Genomic DNA, 25,008 nt, shown 5'->3' with positions numbered 1-25,008 from the left:
CCAATCACAATCCTCCTCGTGTCTTATACTCCCACTATTTTCTAGGGTTGACCAATCACCGAGCTCATCGCTGAGGCTTCACTCAACGCACTCCGCCATTTTGTAGCGCTTTAAGAAAACTCAGCCAAGCAACAAAGTTGCGGATCAGAGCTGCTGTTCCTCTGTGTGCAATGGACGGGTAAGTGATGCTACGTTGTTATGAATGGAAAATAAGTTGGACTTGCCTGGTGATAAACATTGCACTAGTAGAGCCGTACGTTTATCAACTGTTATGTAGCCTGGCTATATATTTTGTTGTTTGTTTGATTGAACAGCTCTTATCATCACCAGTTACGATGAAACAAACAAGCCCGTAGTTTTTCGTGCGTCAGGCTTCTGCATGATGCTCGCTGTTTTGTTTGGCACATGTAGCTTTTCCCCCTGGTTTGCCTGTTTTTTTTAATTATTTTTTTATATAAACTATCAGTGTTCGTGTTTTGCAGCCTAATTAAGTTTGTTTTCTGCAAAAATTATTATATTTCCACCTTGAGGACTTGTTGCATCGTATGCAGTTATAATAAAAGTTTAAGAAAAAAGTAAACAATAACATTCTTTAAAACGCATAAATGGTGAAAGCAGGCATTAAAAGTTGTGTTATTCTTTCAAACCAGAAAATGATTAGTTTAGTGCGTAAGAGTAACTTGATTAGTTAGATTGTGTGATGGCATTGACATCTTTTTCCCTGTGCAGCCGCCTAGAGACTGAATTGTATCCTATGGGATCAAGTTACGCAGAATTAGAGTAAGTCTATCTGAAATATTATAGCTCAGAATTGGTGTTTTTTTAACCTCTCACAGATTGTATTTTTATTGAGTAGTTTTATTAGAGAAATATCAGTGTGCCACAGTGTTTATCATACAAAATGCTCCATAGTTGCCATAGATTCCACAAAAACAAAGTAGTTACTTTGATAGTCAACTGCAGGAATTTAAAATGGCAATGACTAGCCTGTTGCTTTTTTAAAATTATGATTATTTTTTGTTTATTGCTTGAACAGTGCAAAAATTTGAGTTTTAAACTGTAATTAAACCTCCAAATCTGGGGTTAAAAAGGGCAACCACAATATGTTTGGGAAATTTTGTTTAACTTCTTGAGCTTTGTAATCAACATTTTCTGAAACTTATTTCACAGTCTTTGGTGAAAAAGAAACTCCATTTGTTGAATATTAACCTAGTGGTGGTTAATACCACATAGCGGTAACAATTACTGTTGTAAGTTAACTACTGTAATGTGGCAGATATTGTGGTTTCTATGGTAAATGGTCTCAAATGAGTCTGATAGACCTGGATGAACCAGACAGACACACTGCACATGCACCATGTAAGATGATACACAGAAACTAAAACCACACCCCAGGTATTGTGAAAAAATGACCCCAGTCCTCAGGCCCCCTTGTTCGACTTCTCATTTGCATAAAGGTTTTTCCCTGTTGGGGAAGATGTATCCGTATTTGTTTGGCACAGTCTGTTTCTTTTTCAATTCATTGTTTCAAACATAAAAGCCTTAAAGCTGTTCTTTGTAGATATGAGGACTTTTTGAAGAGCTGATCCAAAGGGGGATTCTGGAATTGCGTTTACTATGAGTTCATGTGAAACAGGATGTGGGGGTTAATCTTCAACCATAGACTGACCCAAAATACCACTCATATTTCTTGCTCTAAGGGAGATATGTGGGAAGGAACTAGATTGCGCAGTCTATTCACAATCTGCTTATTCCTTTAATGGGAAAAACATCTGACCAACATGAACCAAATTAAATATTAGACTCATTAGGCTAGACCTCACTTAAATATGAATCACATTCCTTATTTTGGTTGAGGATTTTAATTTCACCTATTGGCTTGCAGAAATGGGATAGATTCTGAAAATTACACATTAGACACACTGTCCTGTGCATGAAACATTTTTTTTTCTTTACCTTTTGTTTAATTGGGACTTTAGACAAATGCATGGAGTTAGAATGGTTCCTCTGTTCTCCATTTCTAATTTCATGTATTTTGTTTCTGTTTTCCTGCTCTGATTTTTTTCCTTTCATTTCTCTTTTCTTTTACAGCGTTGTTCACGATATTGCAGTTGGCACAAAGGTAAGAATTTTATATTTGGTCCTTTGGGTCACTGCGGTAGACGATACGTGCTATACAGCTTGAATTGGTTCAATAAGAGCAGATTTGACTCTCACATGGCCTTTGTGACTTCCACACCTTGTTCTATCACTCAGTCTAGATATGATTCATCCTGGCAACAAGGTGAATCATTTCGAACAAAAAAAAAAAAGATTTGTTAGAACAAGCACTGTGGCATTGTTCCATTCCATGTTGTGCTTTCTCAACTTTTTATGAAATCAGAGTTATATCATAATATGTTATAATATTTTATTATTGTGAAATGCATAGTTAAGAAATCCCAAACTTGCTGCCTGGTTCAGCCTTTACGAGGCCACAACATGAACACTCCCGCTCATTCTCTCATTAAAGATTATTTCCTGTGGTATGTGGCTAGTGAGGAGGGACCTACAGGATGTGGAACAAAGGCTGATTCATGAGGTTCATTTAGTTAGTTACTTACACGCTTCAGGTCATGCAGTAACTTATGTTGCATGAAACCTACCGGCACTGTATTTATCTGAGGATTACTATGGTAAAGGGGCAGGCACTGTTTAAGAGTTTTTTGCTAATTGGAAAAGTTGGTTCTGAAATTATATGAGATGTTTCCTAGTTTTGGAGTTAAATAATTGTAAGGGCTAAATGTCTCAGGTTCAGATCAATTAGCCTAAATGTTAAAGTCCCCCTGTAGTCAATTATATTCTTAAAATAGTTTGAATGTAACTCTACACCCTTGCCTCATTTACTATACGCAATTCTATGAATATGCAAATTATGTAATGTGACATTTCTGAGTGAAACAGGATATCGGGAAAAAAAATTAGGATATTTTTATTATTATAATTTTATTAATTGGAAACTAATTGGATTGGAAATTAGATGACAAGAATTGAGCTTGAATGCAAGTTTGCTTGAAACAAGACATTCTAAATGGCTATTTGGCTATTGGTGAGCATTAATGTGGTCTAAGTGATGTCATCATCAAAAAGGAAAGATGTTTTAGAGGAATAGCATATTACATTTACATTTTAATGTAAGCTATTAAAATGGTGGAATAGCATACACCAATCATTTACTAAAAAATAAGAACATAGAGGCTGTAAAAAGGGTCAATGTTAACTGGGAACAAGCTATTCGGTCTTGTCTTTTGGGCTAAATTAAACTGCATTCGCAAGATATTAATATGCTGCATGTCAGAGTGAAACCAATTATACAGTAGGAAATTATGTAGGGAGAAACTTGATATTTATCATGAACACTGGGCCATATTATTGTTTGATTAGATTTTTCTATACCCACAAAACCTTTGTTATCAGCACAGAATAGGTTTTCTTTATTTTAAATGCATTGAAATTTCATGCACAATAAGGTCAAAGACATCCATTAAGAAAAGTAGATGATCAGTTTTAATTTAATGTTTTTAAATTAATCATTGGATGTTCTGGTTGTTTTGATGGTCTTCAGATGACTGTAGGCTACACAGGTGACAAGCATTTTATTGAGGTTTCTACCTAATGATTGAACCCATTTCAGAGACATTCCTCAGAGATTGGTTTTGGTTGTTGATATGATGAGATGAATGCAGTCTATTCATCAAATGCAAATATGTTTGCCTCATCACTCAGCACACACATGTAGCTCTTGTGTTTGTTCAGCAGGGCTGATCAGAGGGAAGATGGCTGGGGGAGGTGCTAATGGGTCACATGGGGGTTCGCTTGATGCTATCAGTCTCTCTTTCTTGTTCTCGGTATCTCATAAAGAATGCAAGTTGAAAGCTTGTGGGTCACAGGTGCTGATTACAGCGAGCTGACAATCCACAATACTCTCAGCATGTTTTAACTCGATAAAATTGTGATGTTGTTTTTGTGGTGTCAGGGTGCACAACCAGGTATTTATCTGTCAAAAAAGTGCAGTGTCGCGTGTATAGACTCTCCACAGGGACAATTTCTGATCGGCAGTTGCTACTATTGCACTATCCAATGTAAAAAGGTCTGGTACTGTGCTCATAACCTGTATGGTTAGTGTAGTAAATGGCTCAAGGCACACCTGGGTGTATGGAGATAATGGGTCTTGTGTATTCAGTTCTGGGTTGGGTTTCAGTTACCTGCAGCACAAGGTTTCCATGGTGAGCGCATTTCAATCGGAGCCGTGGTAACGGCCACGTTTTTTGTTCTTGTGAATTGTTGCGTCTTCACCCTTCCCCCTGTCCTTCACACCCCCTAATCTATTTAAGCAAGTATCCCATCATGCCACACCCAACAAAAAGTTAACACATCGAATGTTTGTGTTTGTCATGCTTAATTAACTTCATTGAATGCACAGAGATAGTGCTGTCTGACACCATCTAAGCTTTGAAGGAATGTTATGGGTTCAACTCAAGTTAAACTATTGATGGCGTAGCTATGTAACAGAAACCACAGAGAATTCTAATTTCATTTTAGTACAATATGGACTTGATTTAACTAAAATGAGGGAAGTTGTGGGAACATTCATTTGTGACCTTGATGTCTTGTTTTTTTTTTTCATGCATGTCATGTTGGGGGCTCCGTAAAAATCCAATTTTATATATTTTTTTATAACAATGAACAGAATGACATAAGGATATTTGTTTAGAGTTTTTTTTTTCAAAGATTACGTTTAACTGTTATTACTGTTTTTAAGATCTATTTTAAGTAAGTGTTGGATGACAACAAAGGTAAACTAAATATAAAAACAGGGTAAATAATACACATTTAATATTAGACATTCACAATGTACTGGCTTCGTGGAGCAAAGCAAACTCCATAAACACTGTGTGTCCATACCCCAAAACTAGAAGTGAATTTGACTAGAATAGTAGTTCTACTTCTAAAAGGACAATTTAGTAATCCTTTAATGAAAGAATTTAGGCAAGCACTTTAACATTTGTTAGTGCTTTATTGTTACAAATGTTGCAAGCATGTTGTCAATTCATTGGTTGTTTTGCTAGAAAACTTTACAGTTTAGGGTAACAAGCAACTGAGTAGAGCTATAAAGATGGTTTCTGTAAAAGCGTAAAGATTAGCGTGTTTTTCAGTAACCATTTAAACATTTGTTTTTTTAGCTTAGTGTGTCATAGCAGATGTATGTTGTGTAGCCACCCCCCTCTGGGTTACATGTGGTTCTCATTGAGTCGTTTGACTGTGGAATTTTAATATGTGGTGGGCAGGCCTGTGCGGTTGCATGGGCTTTAGTAGTTTCTGCTGAATACACTTATTACACTCTTTCTTTAGTCATACGCTGTGATTGGACAATCAGAATATAGTTTAATTCATCCAACTACTGTTACTTTCTTTCTCAAATGTCTGTACTCGGATAATGGACAACCAGAACAAACATTTGCTTTCAATTGTCCGAACTAAACGGGACAAAGAGTTATTTGCAGAACTGTGATTTATTGTTTGTTAATCACATGTCTTAAGTCATGTGTAATCTTGGCTTAAGCTGTGCTGGAAATGGGGTGTTTGATACCAAGCGCAGAGGTTAAGAGGTTTTAGACATGTTCCATCTTTCTTTAACAAAGAAAAGTGTGAAAGAGCAAATGCAAAATTCAGTCTGGACTCTGGACACACGTTCCTCTTGGTCAACGACCCGGAAATGTAAACCACCCCTCTTCCCATTTTCTACAGAGATCCTTCTTCATAGGTTTGTAGTGGGGGATGTCTTGTGGTTGATCTCTGACCCCACCCGCCCTTAAGGCTCTGCTGTTTGCACAGGAAGGCTGAATGTAGCATTGCCCATTTCTTGCGTTCAGAGTTTCTGATGTAAACTTGTCCTTTTTTGGACATCCCTCTATCATTGTTTCCTTTACTACTTCTTGTTGCCATTCAGGCTAAAGGTTGGATTCATCTATCATTATGTTATTCCTTTTCAAGTGTCCTGTTTATAAGTTTGTAAACCTCAGAACTGACCTAAACTGTCTAAACCTCATACAAATTACATGGTTTGATCTAGAGCTTTTTTTTTTTTTTTTTTTTTCTCAGAGAGGATCTGACGAGCTGTTCTCCTGTGTTTCCAGTGGGCCTTATATCATGAGCTCAGCAGGTAGTATTTTTATGCTCTATACTTATTTCTTTCTTTCTCAGATGTGTTTAGTTTTGTCCCAGCAATCCATCCTGATCATCTGCTCTCAATGTAGCCAACGGCAACGACAGCAAGAAGTTCAAAGGTGAAATCAGAAGTCCTGCCGCCCCATCCAGAGTTATACATGTCCGGAAGCTGCCCAATGACATCAACGAAGCAGAGGTCATCTCCCTCGGCCTTCCGTTTGGCAAAGTCACCAATCTGCTCATGCTAAAGGGAAAGAACCAGGTACCATTGCCTCTCCTGTTATGACATTCTTAGCATTAGCTCAGAGTAGGAGAAAAGGTTGACTTAACCAAAGCTTGTCGCCTAAAAAAAAATTGGATTTTTAATTAATGCTGTAAATGAGCTCTTCTTAAACAACTATTAGTACTGCCACCAATACTAGTGTGTTCTAGATTTGTTTTTGTATAACATATTACGGTAAGCATTCAGCTTAGCAACGTTAACATCAGACTTAATTATTTCTTTGGCTAGAAATTGTTTGTGAGTGTATTGATGAGAATCTTGAAAGAAATGTATTCAATATAATATAATTCAGCAATGATGTAATTACATTGAAAAAAGTGACAATAAAGCCATATATAATATTACCAAATATTTCTTTTTCAAGTAATTGTTGTTCTTGTGAACTTTCTATTTATCAGGTTAAGAAACCTGAAAAAAGTATCTCAGTTTCTACAAAAATATTAAATATAATATTTCACAATATTACTGTTTTAGTATATTTTTGATCAAAAGAACCTTGTCACCGTCAAACTTTTGAAAGTAGTGTATGTGAAATTTAGCTTGTTTAGCTAGAAGTTTTTGCGTTCATGTGCTTGCGTAGAGCATTTTTCAGGCTTAAAGGAAAGTGCATGATCTGCATTTCTGTGCAGGCTTTCTTGGAAATGAACACCGAAGAAGCAGCCCAGACGATGGTTACTTACTACTCCTCCGTAACACCCGTCATCAGAAATCATCCCATCTTCATGCAATACTCCAACCACAAAGAGCTGAAAACAGACAACTCACCAAATCAAGTGGTATGTCCTTCAAATTCTCTTTGGGCGTCCATCCGGGAACGTTAGCGGGCTTTGCGAAGCTTCATTCCACTTTTATACATAGTTGATCACTTGAAAATGTATACATTTATAATGAAGAGTTATTTGCAGCTGCTGTGTGCATGATGATTGATACAAGCAGAGGGCCTGGTTTGCTGTCTTCTTCGCATCTTGTTTTTTTCCCTGCATTTTCCACACTGCCCGTTTCCCTTTTCTAAACACAGTTTATATGCCGCTAAAGGGCTTTAGCAGTGAATTCCACAGCTGCAGCCCATCAGCACTCATTTAGAGGATAGCTAAATTTGTTTTGCTTTTTTCTGGTTTTGAACAACTAACAGTGTTTACTCCATTCTCGATTTTGTTCATTGAATTGACTCATGCGTGCGCATGGATAAAAAGCGTTTTTCTTTTCCATTTTCTTTTCTTTTAAACCTAATTGAAATCTAATTTAATCTTTGCCATTGTTTGGTGTCTACAGAGGGCACAGGCAGCACTGCAGGCAGTAAATGCTGTCCAGACAGGTAGCATGACTCTAGGTGCTGTTGACCCATCCGGTATGACTGGCCCCAGCCCTGTCCTGAGAGTCATCGTTGAAAACCTATTCTACCCTGTGACCTTAGATGTCCTGCACCAGGTATACACTTCCTCTAGTCTATTCTACACCGTGACCTTAGATGTCCTACACCAGGTATACACTTCTGTAGTCTAGTACTCTGAAATGACTTTCTGACTTTATCCTTTCTGAATTAACTGTTGGCAGTTATGATTGTTTGATACTAAAATATCTTTGGTTCATAAACAGATCTTCTCCAAGTTTGGCACAGTGCTGAAAGTGATCACATTCACCAAAAACAATCAGTTTCAAGCTCTACTCCAGTTTGCTGATGGCCTGACAGCACAACATGCCAAGCTGGTGAGTGGTGCCATCTATCAGCCATCTTATGTAATGACAAATATTAAAACTTTTACTTTTTGCCAGCTCACATACTGTGAAAGAATTTGAAAGTCTAGATTTTGGCATGATGTTTGTGGCATGGTTTTGACTAAAATCTCTCTTTCCTCAGGCTCTAGATGGCCAGAACATCTACAATGGCTGCTGTACCCTGCGCATTAGCTTTTCCAAACTTACCAGCTTAAATGTCAAATACAATAACGACAAGAGCCGTGACTATACTCGTCCAGACCTGCCCACAGGGGACAGCCAGCCTACTCTTGAACATCACCATATGGCTGCTTTCGGTACAAATGCCCAGCACACACTTTTCTTAACCAGTCCCATTCGGCCTCTTTTAGAAATTTCTTAAAGTCCTCGTATTTTGCAGCTACTCCCGGGATCATCTCTGCCTCTCCATATGCGGGAGCACACGCCTTCCCTCCGCATTTTGCTATCCAGCAGGCTGCAGGTACGACGGCACACAGCTTGAGTCTAACGCCTTCTCCATTTTCCATTTTCTTTGTGTCTTGTGATTTGTCACGTAAATTGAGACTGTCTTGATCAGGGTTGACAATACCTGGGGTTCATGGAGCCCTGGCCTCACTAGCCATGCCTGGGGCAGCAGCGGCCGCTGCGGCTGCTAGCAGAATGGGCTTCCCCTCCCTACCCGGGACCCACTGCGTCATGCTGGTCAGCAACCTGAACCCAGAGGTTAGTAGTTTGTAGTCTCTCTTGGACCTGGAAGTGCTCAAAATGTCTATTTAAACGTTAGGTCTTCGACTTTTTTTATTGTGCCATAGCCTACTGTTCCTAATGATCCTTAAATTCGATTTTCTCTCATGTTTAATTTTATAATGAATGAGAAATGCATTATTTGTAAAGCTGTCACAATTCTAAAATTTCACTCCAAAAACAGCGGAACTTTGTTTTTTTTACATTTAAGTCTATATTTAATATTGTAATGTATAAATATTAACCACTTAAATTAAAACAATCACAATGGCACCACAGCAAAATCTTAGTGGAACATTCTTTTTAAATGAAATTATTGAAATTGAAATTAAAGCAATGGTACGTATCCTTTTAACTGTATTAACTGAATTAAATGAACGGTACATTGGATATTGTAAACTGGTGTTGTTACTGCTGAATGTTTCTTTAATTTTAGTGCGTTTATGATCTGTTGTCGCTCAGTAATTGCAGTGTACAGGGCACAAAAGCCTGTTGTTTAGAGTTTCCATTAACTGAAGCTCCGGCTCTTTATTCGCTCAAGTGTCCTCACCCCTTCTACAATGCGTTGTCATTTCTTCCTCTAACATCCTCAGGTTTTGTGTTAAAAAATTCCATTCAGTTGAGCTTCATTCTTCTTGTTGCTTCCATTTGAATATGTTGCTGCTTTATTTCATACTCCACTCATCTCCTCCAAATATTATACAACAGTAAAATTGTGAAATTGTATTTTCTGTTGGTCTGTTCAGAAGTTGGTTTTATTTATTCATTCATTTGTACTGTTTTGTAAAACAGACCATTGGAAAGTGCATTTACACATGTATCATATTGAAAAAAAAAACATTGTTTACTACAGTAACTAATTGCTAAAGTTTAGCTTGTTTTGCTGGTGAAGTTTCTTTGTTAAATTTAGCACTATATTTTGTATTTCTTTATGTATACTGACCTTGTTTTTTTTACCTCCTTTTTTCTCCTATTTCTCTCCCTCCCCGTTCCCCTCATCCCATTGCTCTTTTTTTGTTTTTGAAACCTCGTTCTCCTTTGCCATCTGGCTGCACGCACCATATGTCTCTCTACTCATCTGATCTGTACGAACAATTCCACATCATCCCACAATCACACACACCAACATGACTTCAAACACACAAACATTTCTCTCTCTTCTATCCCCCCCCCCCCCACTCCCACCCCTCTCTCTGCTCCCAATCCATTAACCATCTTCATGATCCAACCATCGTTTTTCGCCATTTCCTGTGGAACTGCCTCGCTGCCTCGGATATGTTGAACCTCCACTCTGCCTCCGATCTTTACCTGTCTCTTCCTCCTCCGCTGCCCCCCTCTGCTGTCCTTTAAAGAGAGTTACACCCCACTGCCTCTTTATTCTCTTCGGTATGTCATCCTTTAGCATCTTTTTTTGTCACTTATTTATTCTGTTCTTTTAATTTGGTTTTATTTCCTCACAAGGCATCTGTGAGGCCCAATTCTTTGAGTGCCTCGCTTGTTTTCTGCAGTATTTGGTGTGGTGAGATGAGACGCGTCATGAAAAGCTGCAGCTTTGCCGAAAACGACAGCACTTCCTTTGAATGCACTTCCTTGGGAGGCTGCCGCTTTTTATGACGGAACAAAACAAATTGGCTTCTTGTAAAAATGTTGCATGCTTTTGAAAACTGTTCGTTCCACCTTTTTTTATTGCATGTCTTTGGAGAAAAGCTGTTTAAAATACTTGGTTTAATAGTCAAGACTCCTGCTGTTTTATATGTTCATTCTTTTTTGGGTTAGAAAGCATTTTCATCCCCCTCAAAACTTTTTATCTTTCAAGTCTTAAACGATTCTTATCTCAATCAATCCGTTTAATCTGTTCCTCATGAGATCGTAAAACAACTTAAACACTTGTTGCAGTCTTCCTAAGATTTGCAGATCCACTACTCTACTCTTAAATAATTTTTTTCAAGAATTTTTTCAGTTTCCTCTTAAAACAAGTTACTTTGTCCTTTTTCACTCAAAGCCCTGATAAAATTGCTATTACACGCTAGTTTTTTTTTCTTAAAAAAAAAAATTGTACCCTGAAAAGCATGTGATGGTGTGATATATTGGAGTATCTTGATTGTGAACTGAAGTTGTTTTATAGCTCAGACTGGTTTTGATGAGGTGTGTCTGATCATAACTAATTGCTTATTTGTATCTGACATGATCCTGTCTTTTTGTAGGTGTATATGGGGATGTAATGAGAGTAAAAATCATGTTCAACAAAAAGGAGAACGCTCTCATACAGATGTCTGATGGGACACAGGCTCAGCTCGGTAAACTCTCTTAATATTATGGGTATTTGCATAGAAAAGGAGCCAAATATATGTATAATATATGTGTAATTTTAAACCATATATAAAAAATATTCACATGGTTTAAAATGAATGCCCAATGCAGGTAACGAGTAACGCATAACACACGAGCCAATTTGGCTGGTTATGTATAAATGTTCCATCACTTTGCATGGCATTGCTATCAGAGCCCTTCCTCTAGAAGGAGCTGCGCAGTGCCACATCTTTAAAATTCAAACACATTGTTTTCTATGACCGTATGAACACGCCGTCTATCCACAGTGCCCAGCTACAACTTCGGCTGTTTAAATATCACGCCCCTAAGTACGGTTAAGGAGCCTTGCCCCATGGAGAAACGTAACCCGGCCTAGAAGAGCAAGTAATCGCATAAAAGAGAAATGGAGCTTACTCCAAAAACAGCCGTTAACCTCGTAATTGCAAACAATGACATTAATTTATATATATATATATTAAATATCTGTAAATAAAACAAAACCTTAACAAGCATTATAAACACTATTGCCAAGGATATTTTCCCCTCACAAATTTAAAGGACAAAAAAGTCCTTTAAATTTAATGGTATTCAGAACAGAAGAAGAATGAAAAATAAGTAGCTATAAATTATATATTAAACTATAAAATAAAACACAAATTAGGCTATAGTGGCATTCTTTAACATACAAACATCAAGCCAAAATTAATTTATTTAAAGTGAAACTGAAACGGCAGCTCACCTCTCATTCGGCAAGAATCCAAAAATGTTATGGTAGTGCTGAAATATTTTTTTGCAGTATACTGATTCACGTCATGGCTAACTAGGAGCAGAATGATACACCCTCTGTATTTTTCGTTAGTTTTCAATTTTAGTGTATACATTCATGTACACTTTTATATTTCAGCAATGAGCCATCTAAGCGGGCAGAAGTTATACGGCAGGCCCCTGCGCATAACACTGTCCAAACACACGACTGTCCAGATGCCACGGGAGGGACATGAAGACCAGGGTCTCACCAAAGACTACAGCAACTCTCCTCTCCATCGCTTCAAGAAGCCAGGCTCCAAAAACTACTCCAACATCTTTCCTCCCTCATCTACCCTGCACCTGTCTAACATCCCGTGAGTTTATCAGCTTCTTGTTTTTCTATGAATTTAAAAACCAGATCTCATCTGTAACTTTGTTTCTGTGTTTTAGACCCGCCGTTGTTGAAGATGACCTCAAGATGCTCTTTGGTAGCAGTGGTGGTCTCGTCAAGAACTTCAAGTTCTTCCAGTAAGTCTGTGCGGCTGTAACATGCGGTAGCCTATCAATTAAAAGTATAACTTTAATGTGTTACAGAATGTTTGCTGTTGCACAAGTTTTTAGGATTTTATTATTTATTACTTTAATATTTAATTATTTTATTACTTATGTATTAAATATAAGCTTGCTATTAGCCATAACTTTTACAAATATACTATCAGGCAGACATTGTTGAAATTTTGTTTCAATATTGAAAAATAGAATTTCTAGACACCCTGGGTTGTCATTTCTCATTGTAATTTCTGCCTTTTCATGGTTATGATTATTATTTTTTTTAAATAGAACACTTCAGCAAGTTAAATGGTATGAACACACTGATCACATGTAATATGCACTATACAACTTTATTATTATTTAGTTAGTTTAGTTTGCATTATTGGTTTAATTTTAGTATAGTGAATGGTTTTAATTAATTTGCTACCTGGTTGTTTTGAGTTAAAATGCAGTTTTTGGCAGCAACAATCTGTAATTATTATTGATTATCTTCAGCACATAAATTCTATGTTGGTTTATCCATAAGAAATACTAACAAATTCATCAACTTTCAGGAAGGATCGCAAGATGGCTCTGATTCAGATGGGTTCGGTGGAGGAAGCAATCGAGTGCCTTATCCAGTTCCACAACCATGATCTTGGAGAAAACCACCATCTTAGGGTTTCCTTCTCCAAGTCCACCATTTGAGAGAAATATTCTCTAGAATGGGTGGGAGTGGCCAGTCATTGTAAACCTTAATGAGTCTTAATCACAAAGCTCACTTCCATCATTCCATTATTTTATTTAAGAGGCATTTTAGTGGATATTTACAAATGTTCTTTTTATTTTAGTCAAATTTTTAGAACAGATGTGTTATTAGTTTCCCCTGAAAAGTTCATTAACTGGATGTATCACTCCATCTATTAGTTTCAGTCTAGTTAAGGCTTGTAAAAATGATTTCTATAGAAGCAGAGATGAACCACTTCAGGCCTTTGATTCCATTTGTGCCTTCAGATCTCTAGAACCTCAGTCAAACATCTGCAACTAATGTTTGCAAATCTGTGGTTTACAGTCCATTTCGTGGCCTCAGGGCTAAGCATTGATGCTCCTATGAGACATGGGTAATTTCATCAGGCTGATGGTACAGGCCTTAAACTCTGCGCCTCTGCGTTATGTATCTCCCAGTAGGTTTGTAGTCATCATATCCTCTAGCTTTGGCATTTATACTGTATTTTAGACATAGAATGTTTACAGTCATTTTTCTCCTTCAAGTAAATGCAATCATTTGTGTTTATATCCAATAGTGTTGTCAAGATTTATATTGTTTTTATACTGTGGGCCATTGCATGTTGGCTGTGGTCAGCGGATCATTAACCGCTGTCCGTTTACTGTTTGTCCTGTATTTTGTGTAGATGTTCAGTGTCCGGCTTCATGTTATTGTGTGATGTAGATTATTTATGATATTCTACTTCAGTGCCCCATTTTATGTATTCATGTACCTGTGTGTACACTACAGCTTGATACCAAAGCCTTTCCTCCATGTACCTTCTAAGGGACATCCTGACACCTTTTAGCCTCACGACAAATGGCATGTACAAACATGGCCTCTCAGAATGGCTTGATGCTTCCCCTTCTTTGTAGAGAACAGCACTGTGTGATCTGTGATGGAAACAGTTCAAGTGAACTGGGACAGGCGACGGAAATGACTGAAAGTCAGCACATCTGCTGAATTGTGCACATCACATAATGCTCAGATCAGACACAATGGCCTTCAGTGACCTCTGTTAAGTTTGAGTTTGGGTCTTTGAAATGACAAGTGCCTTTTTAAAATGTCTTGGTTGATTCATAGCAGTCCATTCTGGTGACATTCAGCTGCATTAACTTTCAAAAGATGTTTAACGAAAGGCTTGATGGTGGTGGACTAAATTTGACACTCGGACCAGAAAATGTAAAGAAAATAGAATCTTCTTTGTTTATATTATGTTCCCAGCTTTCATAATTGATCAAGTTATTTTACTTTACTATTTTTTAATTTTTGCATTAGTTTCTGTGTATGTTTTTTTTTCTTTCTTTGTTGTATGTTTTACAATTTGTGTGGGACCAATCAAAAAACAACAACAAAAAAAAAGGCGCTGCTTAAAAAAATGCAAATGCTTCTTGGATATAGAAAAAAGAATCCCATTTTTGGATTTTTGTTATTTAGATGAGAAACATTTATTTTTCACAGTGGCTGGATAAAACCTGATTATGCATACTTGCACAACATTAAAAACCCTCATTTTACAACATCTGCCTTAGATAAAGTGCTTTTTCTTACAGTGGACAGATGAGGTGTAAATACTATTTTTGTATCACAATCTTAAAAGTTGTGGGGTTTTTATATTTCCTGAAAACGTGTATATTTTGATTACAGCTATGGACCATCATCATGCAAAAAATATAGTTCAATATAAAATGGTTAAAATCAGGATTACACTGTTTTCAGTCTTTATCTTCTTCCTCGTGGCATTCCTAGTTGTACTTTTTGCCTTCAATAAATATTTCTTTACTCCAGTCTGTGTACATGACGTTTATTCGTGTGTCAATAAATAATGGACAGCTATTGTTTCTTTTACGAGGGACTTAATGACAGAAGATAACAAACATATCACACACAAGTACTGCAAGAGCTTGCAGTAAAAGGCAAGTCGTATGCTTCCTTGCGGAAACGCCACGAAATCGGACTTGATTAGCTAATAACTACCAACTGGGTCGACGTATTTGCCGTAGAGTATGATTCAGGCAACAAACATTCTCACAATAACCACAGTCTCTATCAAAATAGTACTTTATTAATTATCTGAACCCTGGGGAAAAGGTGAATGGAACGTGTTTATGGCCTCACAAAGGAACGTTGTTGTTGTTGTTGATTCCCCTCAAGAGGACACAATTTACCGTAACACTAACGTTACGTGTGCTGTGTCGTCACGTCTTCAATCAGGAAGAGGAACTGGACTCAGTCGTTAAGCGAACTTCATATTTGTGTGTGGATCTTCTCTTGGCTTTAAAAACCACGAACTCGATTACTATGAAACATTTATTACTTCTGCCTCTGCTTTTGACTTTGTGGGTTGTTTCTTATGCCGACGACAAGAGCAATGCCACTAAACAACCCGCACTCAAGAACATTTCCAACATCAGCATCAATACTGATGGGTCTGATAAAAACACCACAAGCAGCAGCAAAATGGGCTTCGATCTGGATGGCGCGATGATTAACCGGGCACTGTATGTTCTTATCGGGATCACGGCCATCGGGGTTCTGTATTTCTTAGTGAGAGCGGTCCGGTAAGTGATCCGGAAATTAGGTTTTGTATTAAAGTTTACACACTATGTAACTTATACTAATACTAGACAGTATAGTCAGCGATTCGAAATGCAGCGGTGATGGCAAAAATGTTTTTATGGGAAGAAACTTTGCGTTGTGTCATACATAGCCTTTTATTGAGCAGAAGAGCTGCTCAAAAACGAATTAACTTATTGTTTAACATGATATTGCTAATTTAAAAAAGTTTTACTCAAATAAAAAGCATGTTTGAGAAATATGAAGGATGTATGCTTACAAGAAGATTCCACCAGAGCCCGTCTACGGAGAGCCTGCCCACTCCCTATTAAGCTCTATTGTACCGAATTTTGGTTGTAATACCACCAGAGTTCCACTGGGGGCGATCGCCATGAGTGCAAAATGAATGGGAGTCAATGGGGCTAGACAGCTAAATGTGTCTCTTTCACCCGATTGCCGTTGATAAATCTCAAATCTGATTGTAGATTTTGCAAGTTCAACATGGGTTTTAGGTCGAAAGTTGAATGAACAAGTACTTATGTCCTTTCGATTTCTTACAGGTTGAGTTGTTGTTGCCCATAACACGCTAGCATTCTGCTAATGAACGCTGATTGGTCAGCGAAGGACTGATTACGACCAGAGATACCGCTTGATGGCATCGTGTCATCCGCAGCGGGACCAGAAACAAACAAAACAAAAACTCTTCCAGCAAGTGTGTTTACCTGTGTCAGCTGTGTTGTCGATGCCTCGAGTGAAAAGAAAGTGCAGAGCGCGAACGCAACAGAGTGAGTGAAGGATTGCCGTTAAGCAGTATCTCTGGTCGTACATGTATATGACGTCATTGACACTTTAAAATACTTTTTAAAGCAAATAAGTGACTCAAAAAAAATCTAACACCCAGCAATGTGTAATTTATTTGCATCTCCTTTCGAATACAACATTCAAATTACTAGACAAAAAAATTATATCCTGAGAAAAGTGGATTTTTATTGGCTCCATTCATTCTGCACTCGTCCTGTGAGCGCCCTCATGGAATCAGAGAGGAACTGCAACCAGTTCAGAAGCCGGAAGTGTACTGAGAGTGAAACTTCTCGCCATATTAGACATCTCTGATTCCACCCAGACGCATCTTGTTGAAAAGGCTGTTGAAATCTACATGGAGCGAGTCGCCCCCTCATGGCCGCTGCTTTACTTTACAGACCGAAATCTCATAATTATTCCCTGATAAATCCACTAAAACTGCTAAATGAAGTACACTAGTTATGTGGACCGCTTACACTAACTTTTGGCCCTCTTGCATTTAAAAAAAAAAAAAAAAAATCCATGCATTTTGCAGAAGAACATTGTTTTGTTTGTGCTGCGGCTCTGCGTGACTGTGTGGATGAATATGGTTCTTTCTCATAACTAAAAGAGAGAGAGAGAGATTATCCTACTGTTCATAAAACATTCACTACTAGGCTTAAGAAATATTACTAGTTTAGATGGAAAGGATCTCCAGCTGACTTTCTGAAGACATTACTGCAGCTTTACCCATTAATAGAAGTGGTACTTACTTGAAAAGAAATCCAGCACAACATTGTTTTATTACAAGATTGGTCGCATTCTCTTTTTGTCAGCAGACTCTCCTCTGTTCTGTTTTTTTTTTTTTTTTTTAAAGAATACATTTTTTTTTATTCATAAAATATATATATGAAGGGTTCAGATGCAAAAACCTCTAAGTGCCATCTGAAATTTGAAATTTTCTTCTAGAATGATCATTTTTATCAAGCTTGTATATTTAAGTTCAGTAATTTCACTTAAATGGCAATGAAAATTGCCTATTAATTGTCATTTAAGTGAAATTACTGAACTTAAATATACAAGCTTGATAAAAATGGCCATTCTAGAAGAAAATTTCAGATGGCACTTAGAGGCTTTTGCATCTGAACTCTTCATATATACATATACATATACATATGTATGTATGCATGTATGCATGTGTATATATATGTAGGCTATGTGTATATATATATATATATATATATAGATATATATATATATATATATATATATATATATATCTATATATATATATATATATATATATATATATATATATATATATATATATATATATATACATATACATACATATATATATATATATATATATCTATATATATATATATATATATATATACATATACATACATATATATATGTATATATATATATATATATATATATATATATATATATATATATATATATATATATATCAGGGTTTTTCCTGCATAGAGAATTATGAGGCGGCCGCCTCCGTCAAATTTCGTGCCGCCTCCGGCTCTCGTCAAAACTCGGACAGACAGTCATGGTCAGATACAGTTTTTCCACCGTGACGGTTCTGTTGCGGTTACCGCATGTGTCCATTCTCAACCCGTATAGTGCTGCTGCTGCGCGCTGCACGCGGATAAGTAATAAAAACATTCCATTCCAATTAATCGAGGGTGGATGACAGATAAATAATTTTGTGTTGAGTTTAATAAAGACACGGAACTCGGTAAAACGCAATGAACGTGCGTCACTTTACTTTCGTTTTCAACAACGTAATTCTCTTCATGGAAAACCAATCAAGGAAAACATATTAGGAGAACTCGACAATAACGCTTGTCTGGTACCATATACTTTGTCCGGGACACGTGTGTTTTTCTTTCTTTCTTTTTTGAAGGGAAAAGTGAGAGAGAATTGTAGCCCATCCGGACAAATGCCCTGATTAAAAAAATAAATAATATAAAAATATTCCGAATCACCGAAAACGTGAGGATGATTCTGTTTTATTTAATTTTATGTAGGCCTAAGTGGCGATTGAGAGCCTATAGCTGATAATATAGGCCTACCTAATGTACTGACGGTAACAATGTTGCGCTGTTGAGGCTCGTGCTGTTATTTATTACATATTATAGTTAAGAAACAATATATAGCCTAGGCTACACACGATCAGAGTGATGTTTTCCTGAATGCCATCAAGATTGAAACCGAGACTGATTTCATAACAGTTCAATAAACAAATAGTTAAAATTAAGTCACTTACATTTGAGACGCAATGACTGTTTTTGTTCTGTTTCTGCAGCGAAAATAGTTCCAAACAAAGATCACAGCAGAACCGTAACGTATCTCACAGCAACACTCAGCCGTGTTTCATTACTGAATGATTCAGCGTTTTGAACGAATCGATTGAGTCAAAGATTCAATTACCTATTCATAAACTGCCTCATTCGGAATGAATCAGCCTTTTGAACGAATCGTTTGAATGAATGACTCAATGACTCGCTCATTAAGACGGTCGCCTGCCGCCTCCTACTGGCGGTTTAGTTTCATAAAGTATAATCTTTTCAACATTCCTTATTTGTATATTCAAAAATATTTAAAATAATCTAATTTAATACAGTTATAATTTTTCAATGTAAATTATTTAATTTGATTGGAAACAGCCTAATGTCTTATTTTAATTGAATATATTGATCAAATTTAAGAATTTGAAATGAAAGATGGAGCAAACATTTAATAAAATAAAACCTTATAAAGGTACAAAAATTATTCTGTTTTCAAACAGCGATGTAATGAAACATTGACAATTTACGTTTGAATGGAGTAAAGCCGCTGTTAAGGCTATTAAGGAAATGTAATTTTGCCAAAAGAAGAACTTAATTCTTAAATTGTTAATTTTTAATTAGCCAACTTCAGTGTGATATGTTACCATATTATCATGCTTAACACTGAGAATTTGAATAATTGTAATGTGATCAGATGCAGATATCTAAATCAAAGAATATGGGTGGTTTGCGGGTGGATTTTTTTATTTTTAACAGTGGATTTGGGTGACTCAAAGTGCACCAGATTAATGAATTTATCTTTAAAATGTACAAAAATTTCTTTCGGGGGGGCATGCCCCCGGACCCCCCTAGAGGTACCAATCTCCACCCACAAAAATAATGCCGAAAACACATTAGGCTATATGATGATCTATGAAAAATAACATTTAATTACCTTATTATTAAAATACATTATTAGGATTTTACCACCTCCGCCTCATTTTGAGCCAGGAAAAACCCTGTATATATATATATATATATATATATATATATATATATATATATATATATACACATATACATATACATACATATATTTATATATATATATATATATATATATATATGTATATATGTGTGTGTGTATGTGTGTGTGTGTGTATGTATATATGTGTGTATTTATATGTTTGAACTGTTCCTTCAAGTGTTTAATGGTTCTTCTTTGTGCTCTCGTTCAAGTCTGAAAAAAAAAGGTGTTCAGAGGAAGAAATACGGGCTCCTTTCAAACTATGACGACACAATGGAGATGGCCCACCTAGAAAGCGATGAGGACGATAACACTGTTTATGAAGCCAAATCTTTGAGAAGGTAGTCAAACACTAGATTATTCTGCCAGATCCCTCAAATATTGACACAAGTATCACTCAGTCTCTGCTCAACTGTAGACTTTGGACTGTGATGCTGGAAATCTATTCCTCAGATATGATCTTGTTTGACCTGCTTTTTAACAGCTTTTCTGCCCTGCTTCTTTTAACAGATGAATCTCGGGGGATGTTTGACACTGCTAGTAAAAGAATGTAATGAAGACAATCCCGTTCTCTCCACCAAAATGGTTGTTGAATGATTTTGTCGTTGTTTTCAACAACCATGAGAGGACCTAGTCACGACGCTGGAAGGTGTGGCTTTAAACTAGATCGCTACATTTTGGACTGATATGACCAAATAGATCTTTTTGGAAATTTCTTGGAAGGTCGTACTCTTTTTCTTTTCTTTTCTTTTTTTTTTTTTTCTTCTTTTTTTTTTTTTTTGTGTGTGTGTGGAAAGAAAGTTAGAAGATGATCTGCTTTTCTTTCTTTCTGCTATAAAACTGTTTTGTGCCAAAGTTACTTATGCATATTTTTTTTTTTCGGTCAATGTGTGTTAATTAATATTATTGTAAAAAAAAAAAAAACCTAACAGTCCTAAAAGTTGTTTGCTAATTTATGAGACCTTTACATTGTTTGGACTATGTGGATTTTTTTGTTTTAGATGTACCATCATATTATGATAGATATTTTGCTTTTTTAAATTCTTTCTTTCTTTCTTTCTTTCTTTCTTTCTTTCTTTCTTTCTTTCTTTCTTTCTTTCTTTCTTTCTTTCTTTCTTTCTTTCTTTCTTTCTTTCTTTCTTTCTTTCTTTCTTTCTTTCTTTCTTTCTTTCTTTCCTGCCTTCCTTCCTATACTGGGACTATACTGGCTATTATTTTCAGATGTAAATTCTGAAGTGTCATAAATTCATGGATATCATATGTATGAATATGCCAAATACCAGCATATGTAAGAGATGCACTTTAATTTTTAGGGTTTAGAAACTAAAACAGCAAAACAGCCAGTCATGATATTTTATGCCATGACAACACCCTGACTGTCTTTGTACCATTACAAGGTTGGTTTGATAAATAAAATGAGTATTTTTAAAGACTAAACATTTTGGGTCCAAACGTAGATGTGCTTCGTGCTCAGTTCTGCGTTCGAAGTCATTGGGTGTGTTAATTAAGGTTGACTTGTGGAAGTTACATGCTTTTTTTCCAGTGGGTGTGGTTTTGCAATTAAGTAAAGATGACAAATGATTGTGCTGTCAAAACAGCAAGCCATCTTGAGGTATATGGATCGAACCACAGCATTCACAAATTATCAACTTGACATTTCAAGAAGTGTAAATGTCATTAATGACATGGTTATAAATGTACTGACTTGTCAATTCTGTCCAATACTGTCAAATTTAAATGCATGAAATATTACTCTATCAACGTTTAATGTACATAATTCCAATGATTCCTGAAGCGTGCCTTGCATTCATCGCCTTTTTGTAAGTGCATTTGATTGGATGTGTTTTGGGCTTTTTTGTAATTAAATTCTATTCTATATTTTCTCCTATTTCTCTATTCTCTGTTTTTATCAGTCTGAAGTTATTGATTTACTTTGACTTAAAAAAAAAACATTTATGTTTTAAATTTCATTAAATCATTATGTAGAACTGATGCAGTGTGCAGCAGTTTATAGAGGTCATGACATGAGAAATCATTAGACATACATGAGGTCTTTGTACTATAAAAACATCCTGTAAGTTAAATAGCTTAAAAACATCTATATAGTGCTTTATACAATACAGATTGTTTAAAGCAGTTTTAAAGTGATAACAGGAAAATGATTCCTGATTCCTGAACAGGAAAACGCAAACGAAGGAACAGCAAAAGAAAACAGTGTCATTGTTCAGCTGAAGTCAGATCAGTATTGATTCAGTTATGTTGTGAAGATCATCAATTATTAAATTAGTTGACAGTGATGTCATCGTCCAGTTCAGTTCTTATCTAATAGTGTCAGTGCAGTCAAATCATTATATTGTTGAATGTTCCTCATTTAGACAAAGCATTTATTTTACCAAGCTCCAAAAATGGTTCATTTTGCATATTTGTGGATCTCATTCATCGCCACACTGTTGCAGACTGGAGTTTTTGAGATGTAGGTTCGTTGTCTTGTGATTCAGGATCAGACTCTGGCTCAAACATGCATGGCTGAATTTCACTGGTTGTCATTTTTCAACTTTAGAAGTTTTCAAAGCTTTTCACGCATATAATAGCAAGGATGTTCAAAATTGTTTGAATATGCAAAACTGTTACTAAATCATAGCAGTGGGCATTTACTTCCAAGTCTTGAATGCGGCATGCCTATCAAAACAAGTGTTTAAGAGAGGATCAAAAACAGGATAGAAAAGTACTTATTTTATGGACCTTAAAAACACCACAACATTTAATTTTCAGGTTTCATTTTAATGGCGTCCCAGAGGATTATATGTTTGTTCGGAGCATTTCAGTGCTGATTTGTAAACGAGGCACAGAGAGTTCGAAAAGAGACTTGTAGAAAGACGAAGCAGCCAACTGTATTGGATTTGACAGCGCAAACCGTAAGTAAACAATTTGATAATGCTTCATATTAATGTTTTCAAAGCACTTTCTCGCCTGTGATTTCGAGGGGGGCTTTGATACTTTTTCCTATGCAATAGCAAATCATACCAGTGGTTACTGACAAGCCTTAAAGGAACACTCCACTGTTTTTTGAAATAGGGCTTATTCACCTTCTTTCCTACATTTAGATAGGTGGGCAAATGCATTTTTGTCTCAGTGCATGCATTGTTTTAGTTTGACAGGGTCAGCGCTAGCTTAGCTTAGCATAATTAATGGAATCCTTTGTTGCCAGCTAGCATGTCCTGAGTAAAAGTGATATAAATTTTTTTAAAAATTTACCACCTACCACCTAATTACTTCTTGTGTCCTGCGTATTCACAACAAGTACAAATAGCGATGCAGATTAACACTAGGCGATTTCCTATGCAGATATTGACTTGGGACTATATTAGGGGGAAGCACAGGCGAAGCACTGCTACTTGGGCGCAGAGATATCACGCCCAAGTAGCAGTGCTTCGCCTGTGCTTCCCCCTAATATAGTCCTTAATATATAAATCAATATCTGCCTGGGAAATCGCCTAGTGTTAATCTGCATCACTATTCGTACTTGTTGTGAATACACAGGCCACAAGAAGTAATTAATTTTTATATCATTTTTACTCAGGACATGCTAGCTGGCAACAAAGGATTCCATTCATTATGCTAAGCTAAGCTAGCGCCGACCCTGTCAAACTAAAACAATGCATGCACTGAGTCAAAAATGCATTTGTCCACCTATCTAAATGTAGGAAAGAAAGTGAATAAGCCCTATTTCAAAAAACGGTGGAGTGTTCCTTTAAAGGAGCCACCCCTGAAAGCAAAGATAATTTCAGAAAGAGGCTGCTTCTGAAAACCTAGGCAGTTGACTTGTGGCAACGACTTAGCAGGCAGCGCTTACACGTGAAGATACCTCACGAAACTGATTTCAGACTGACTTCTGAGGCAGCGTGACGATTTAATGATCGATAACAAAATAGAGAGAGAGCTTTGGTGACTACTTACTGAATATTTAATTATTACAATAACTTCTTGCTAGAAATGCCATCAAAAGTGGGAAAAGTTGGTCAAAATGTACACTTTACACAAACTGACCACCAACCTCAAATTTCAGATGCCATCTTTATTTTTTTAGCTCAACAGTCAGGGAATGGAACACACAGGATTGTGGGATATCAAAGGCAGCGAAGGATCCATCTATGCTGCCTTCAAAAATCGCTCAGATGAAGGTATCTCAGGAGACAGGATGTGGCTCGAACATTGAATTCGGACGTGCCTGTTACCTTCCTACATCCGTATCCTGGTTTTCGGACACAGTCAGAGTAAGAATGAGGGTTGAAAATAACCTTTTTTCCACGTTTGTGTGTGTGTGTGTGTGTGTGTGTGTGTGTGTGTGTGTAAAATAGGAACATTAAAATAATAATTTTATATTCATGTCATGACACCTTATGTGTAGCCTATATCTTATGTCGCTGTCATTTAGCATAAAAAGTAGTTTTAAACATGTCAAATGCTTCTAGAATAAAATATTTAAATGATTCTCATTTTTGTAATCACCAACGATTGTAATTTGCACTAAACATGTATAAATTAATACAAATCAACATTTGGTGTCCAACTAATATAGCCTCTGTTGAGTGTTAGTATAAATACGGTAAATATAATTTATATGAACAGTATAATATATTTATTATATACTCATATTTAACATAATATACATTTAAATAAAATCATAACATTTTCCTTGTGAAGGGGACTTCCTCTTCATTACTTATAGTCATTTCTTTAACCTGGTATTTTCAGTCACTAGATGGCGCCATCTGTCTATCTAATAGCAGTGCACACTGTATCTATATACACACACACACACACACACACACACACACACACACACACACACACACACACACACACACACACACACACACACACACACACACACACACACACACACACACATGTTGGGTTTCCATATTTTATGGGGACTTTTCATGGACATAATGATTTTTATACTGTTCAAACTGTATACTCTATGCATTAACCTAAACCCTACTGCTAAACAACCATCACAGAAAATATTCTGCATTTTTACATAAAA

At 36.4% G+C, this 25,008-nt stretch overlaps 2 protein-coding genes across 5 annotated transcripts; both read left to right on the top strand.

The window, feature by feature from the left end:
• Positions 1-45: 45 nt before the first annotated feature.
• ptbp1b (polypyrimidine tract binding protein 1b) lies at positions 46-15,091 on the top strand. Of its 4 annotated transcripts, none has more exons than XM_081356961.1 (16): positions 46-178; positions 730-780; positions 2,092-2,122; positions 6,142-6,202; positions 6,297-6,469; positions 7,120-7,266; positions 7,763-7,918; positions 8,087-8,197; positions 8,349-8,523; positions 8,607-8,687; positions 8,784-8,929; positions 10,303-10,336; positions 11,155-11,247; positions 12,165-12,381; positions 12,458-12,535; positions 13,114-15,091. In XM_081356961.1, the coding sequence occupies exons 1-16, from the start codon at positions 171-173 to the stop codon at positions 13,244-13,246; spliced, it is 1,695 nt and encodes a 564-aa protein (XP_081213087.1). In that variant the 5' UTR covers positions 46-170; the 3' UTR covers positions 13,247-15,091. The 4 variants fall into 4 exon arrangements, with proteins under 4 accessions (XP_081213087.1, XP_081213085.1, XP_081213088.1 ...); XM_081356959.1 differs by having other exon boundaries at positions 54-178; positions 7,763-7,972; XM_081356962.1 differs by lacking the exon at positions 730-780 and having other exon boundaries at positions 114-178.
• A 364-nt stretch (positions 15,092-15,455) lies between these two features.
• On the top strand, positions 15,456-21,845 carry fam174c (family with sequence similarity 174 member C). The gene is made up of 3 exons (XM_081356963.1): positions 15,456-15,865; positions 20,171-20,299; positions 20,469-21,845. Exons 1-3 carry the CDS (start codon positions 15,606-15,608, stop codon positions 20,470-20,472), a joined length of 393 nt encoding a protein of 130 aa, XP_081213089.1. The 5' UTR covers positions 15,456-15,605; the 3' UTR covers positions 20,473-21,845.
• The last annotated feature ends 3,163 nt before the right edge of the window (positions 21,846-25,008 follow it).

This window comes from Scardinius erythrophthalmus (genome assembly GCF_964197995.2).
Source record: "Scardinius erythrophthalmus genome assembly, chromosome: 25".
In the NCBI taxonomy this organism is placed as follows: Eukaryota; Metazoa; Chordata; class Actinopteri; order Cypriniformes; family Leuciscidae; genus Scardinius; species Scardinius erythrophthalmus.
Note: the sequence above shows the minus strand (reverse complement) of the source record. Positions and strands in the feature narration are given on the sequence as shown.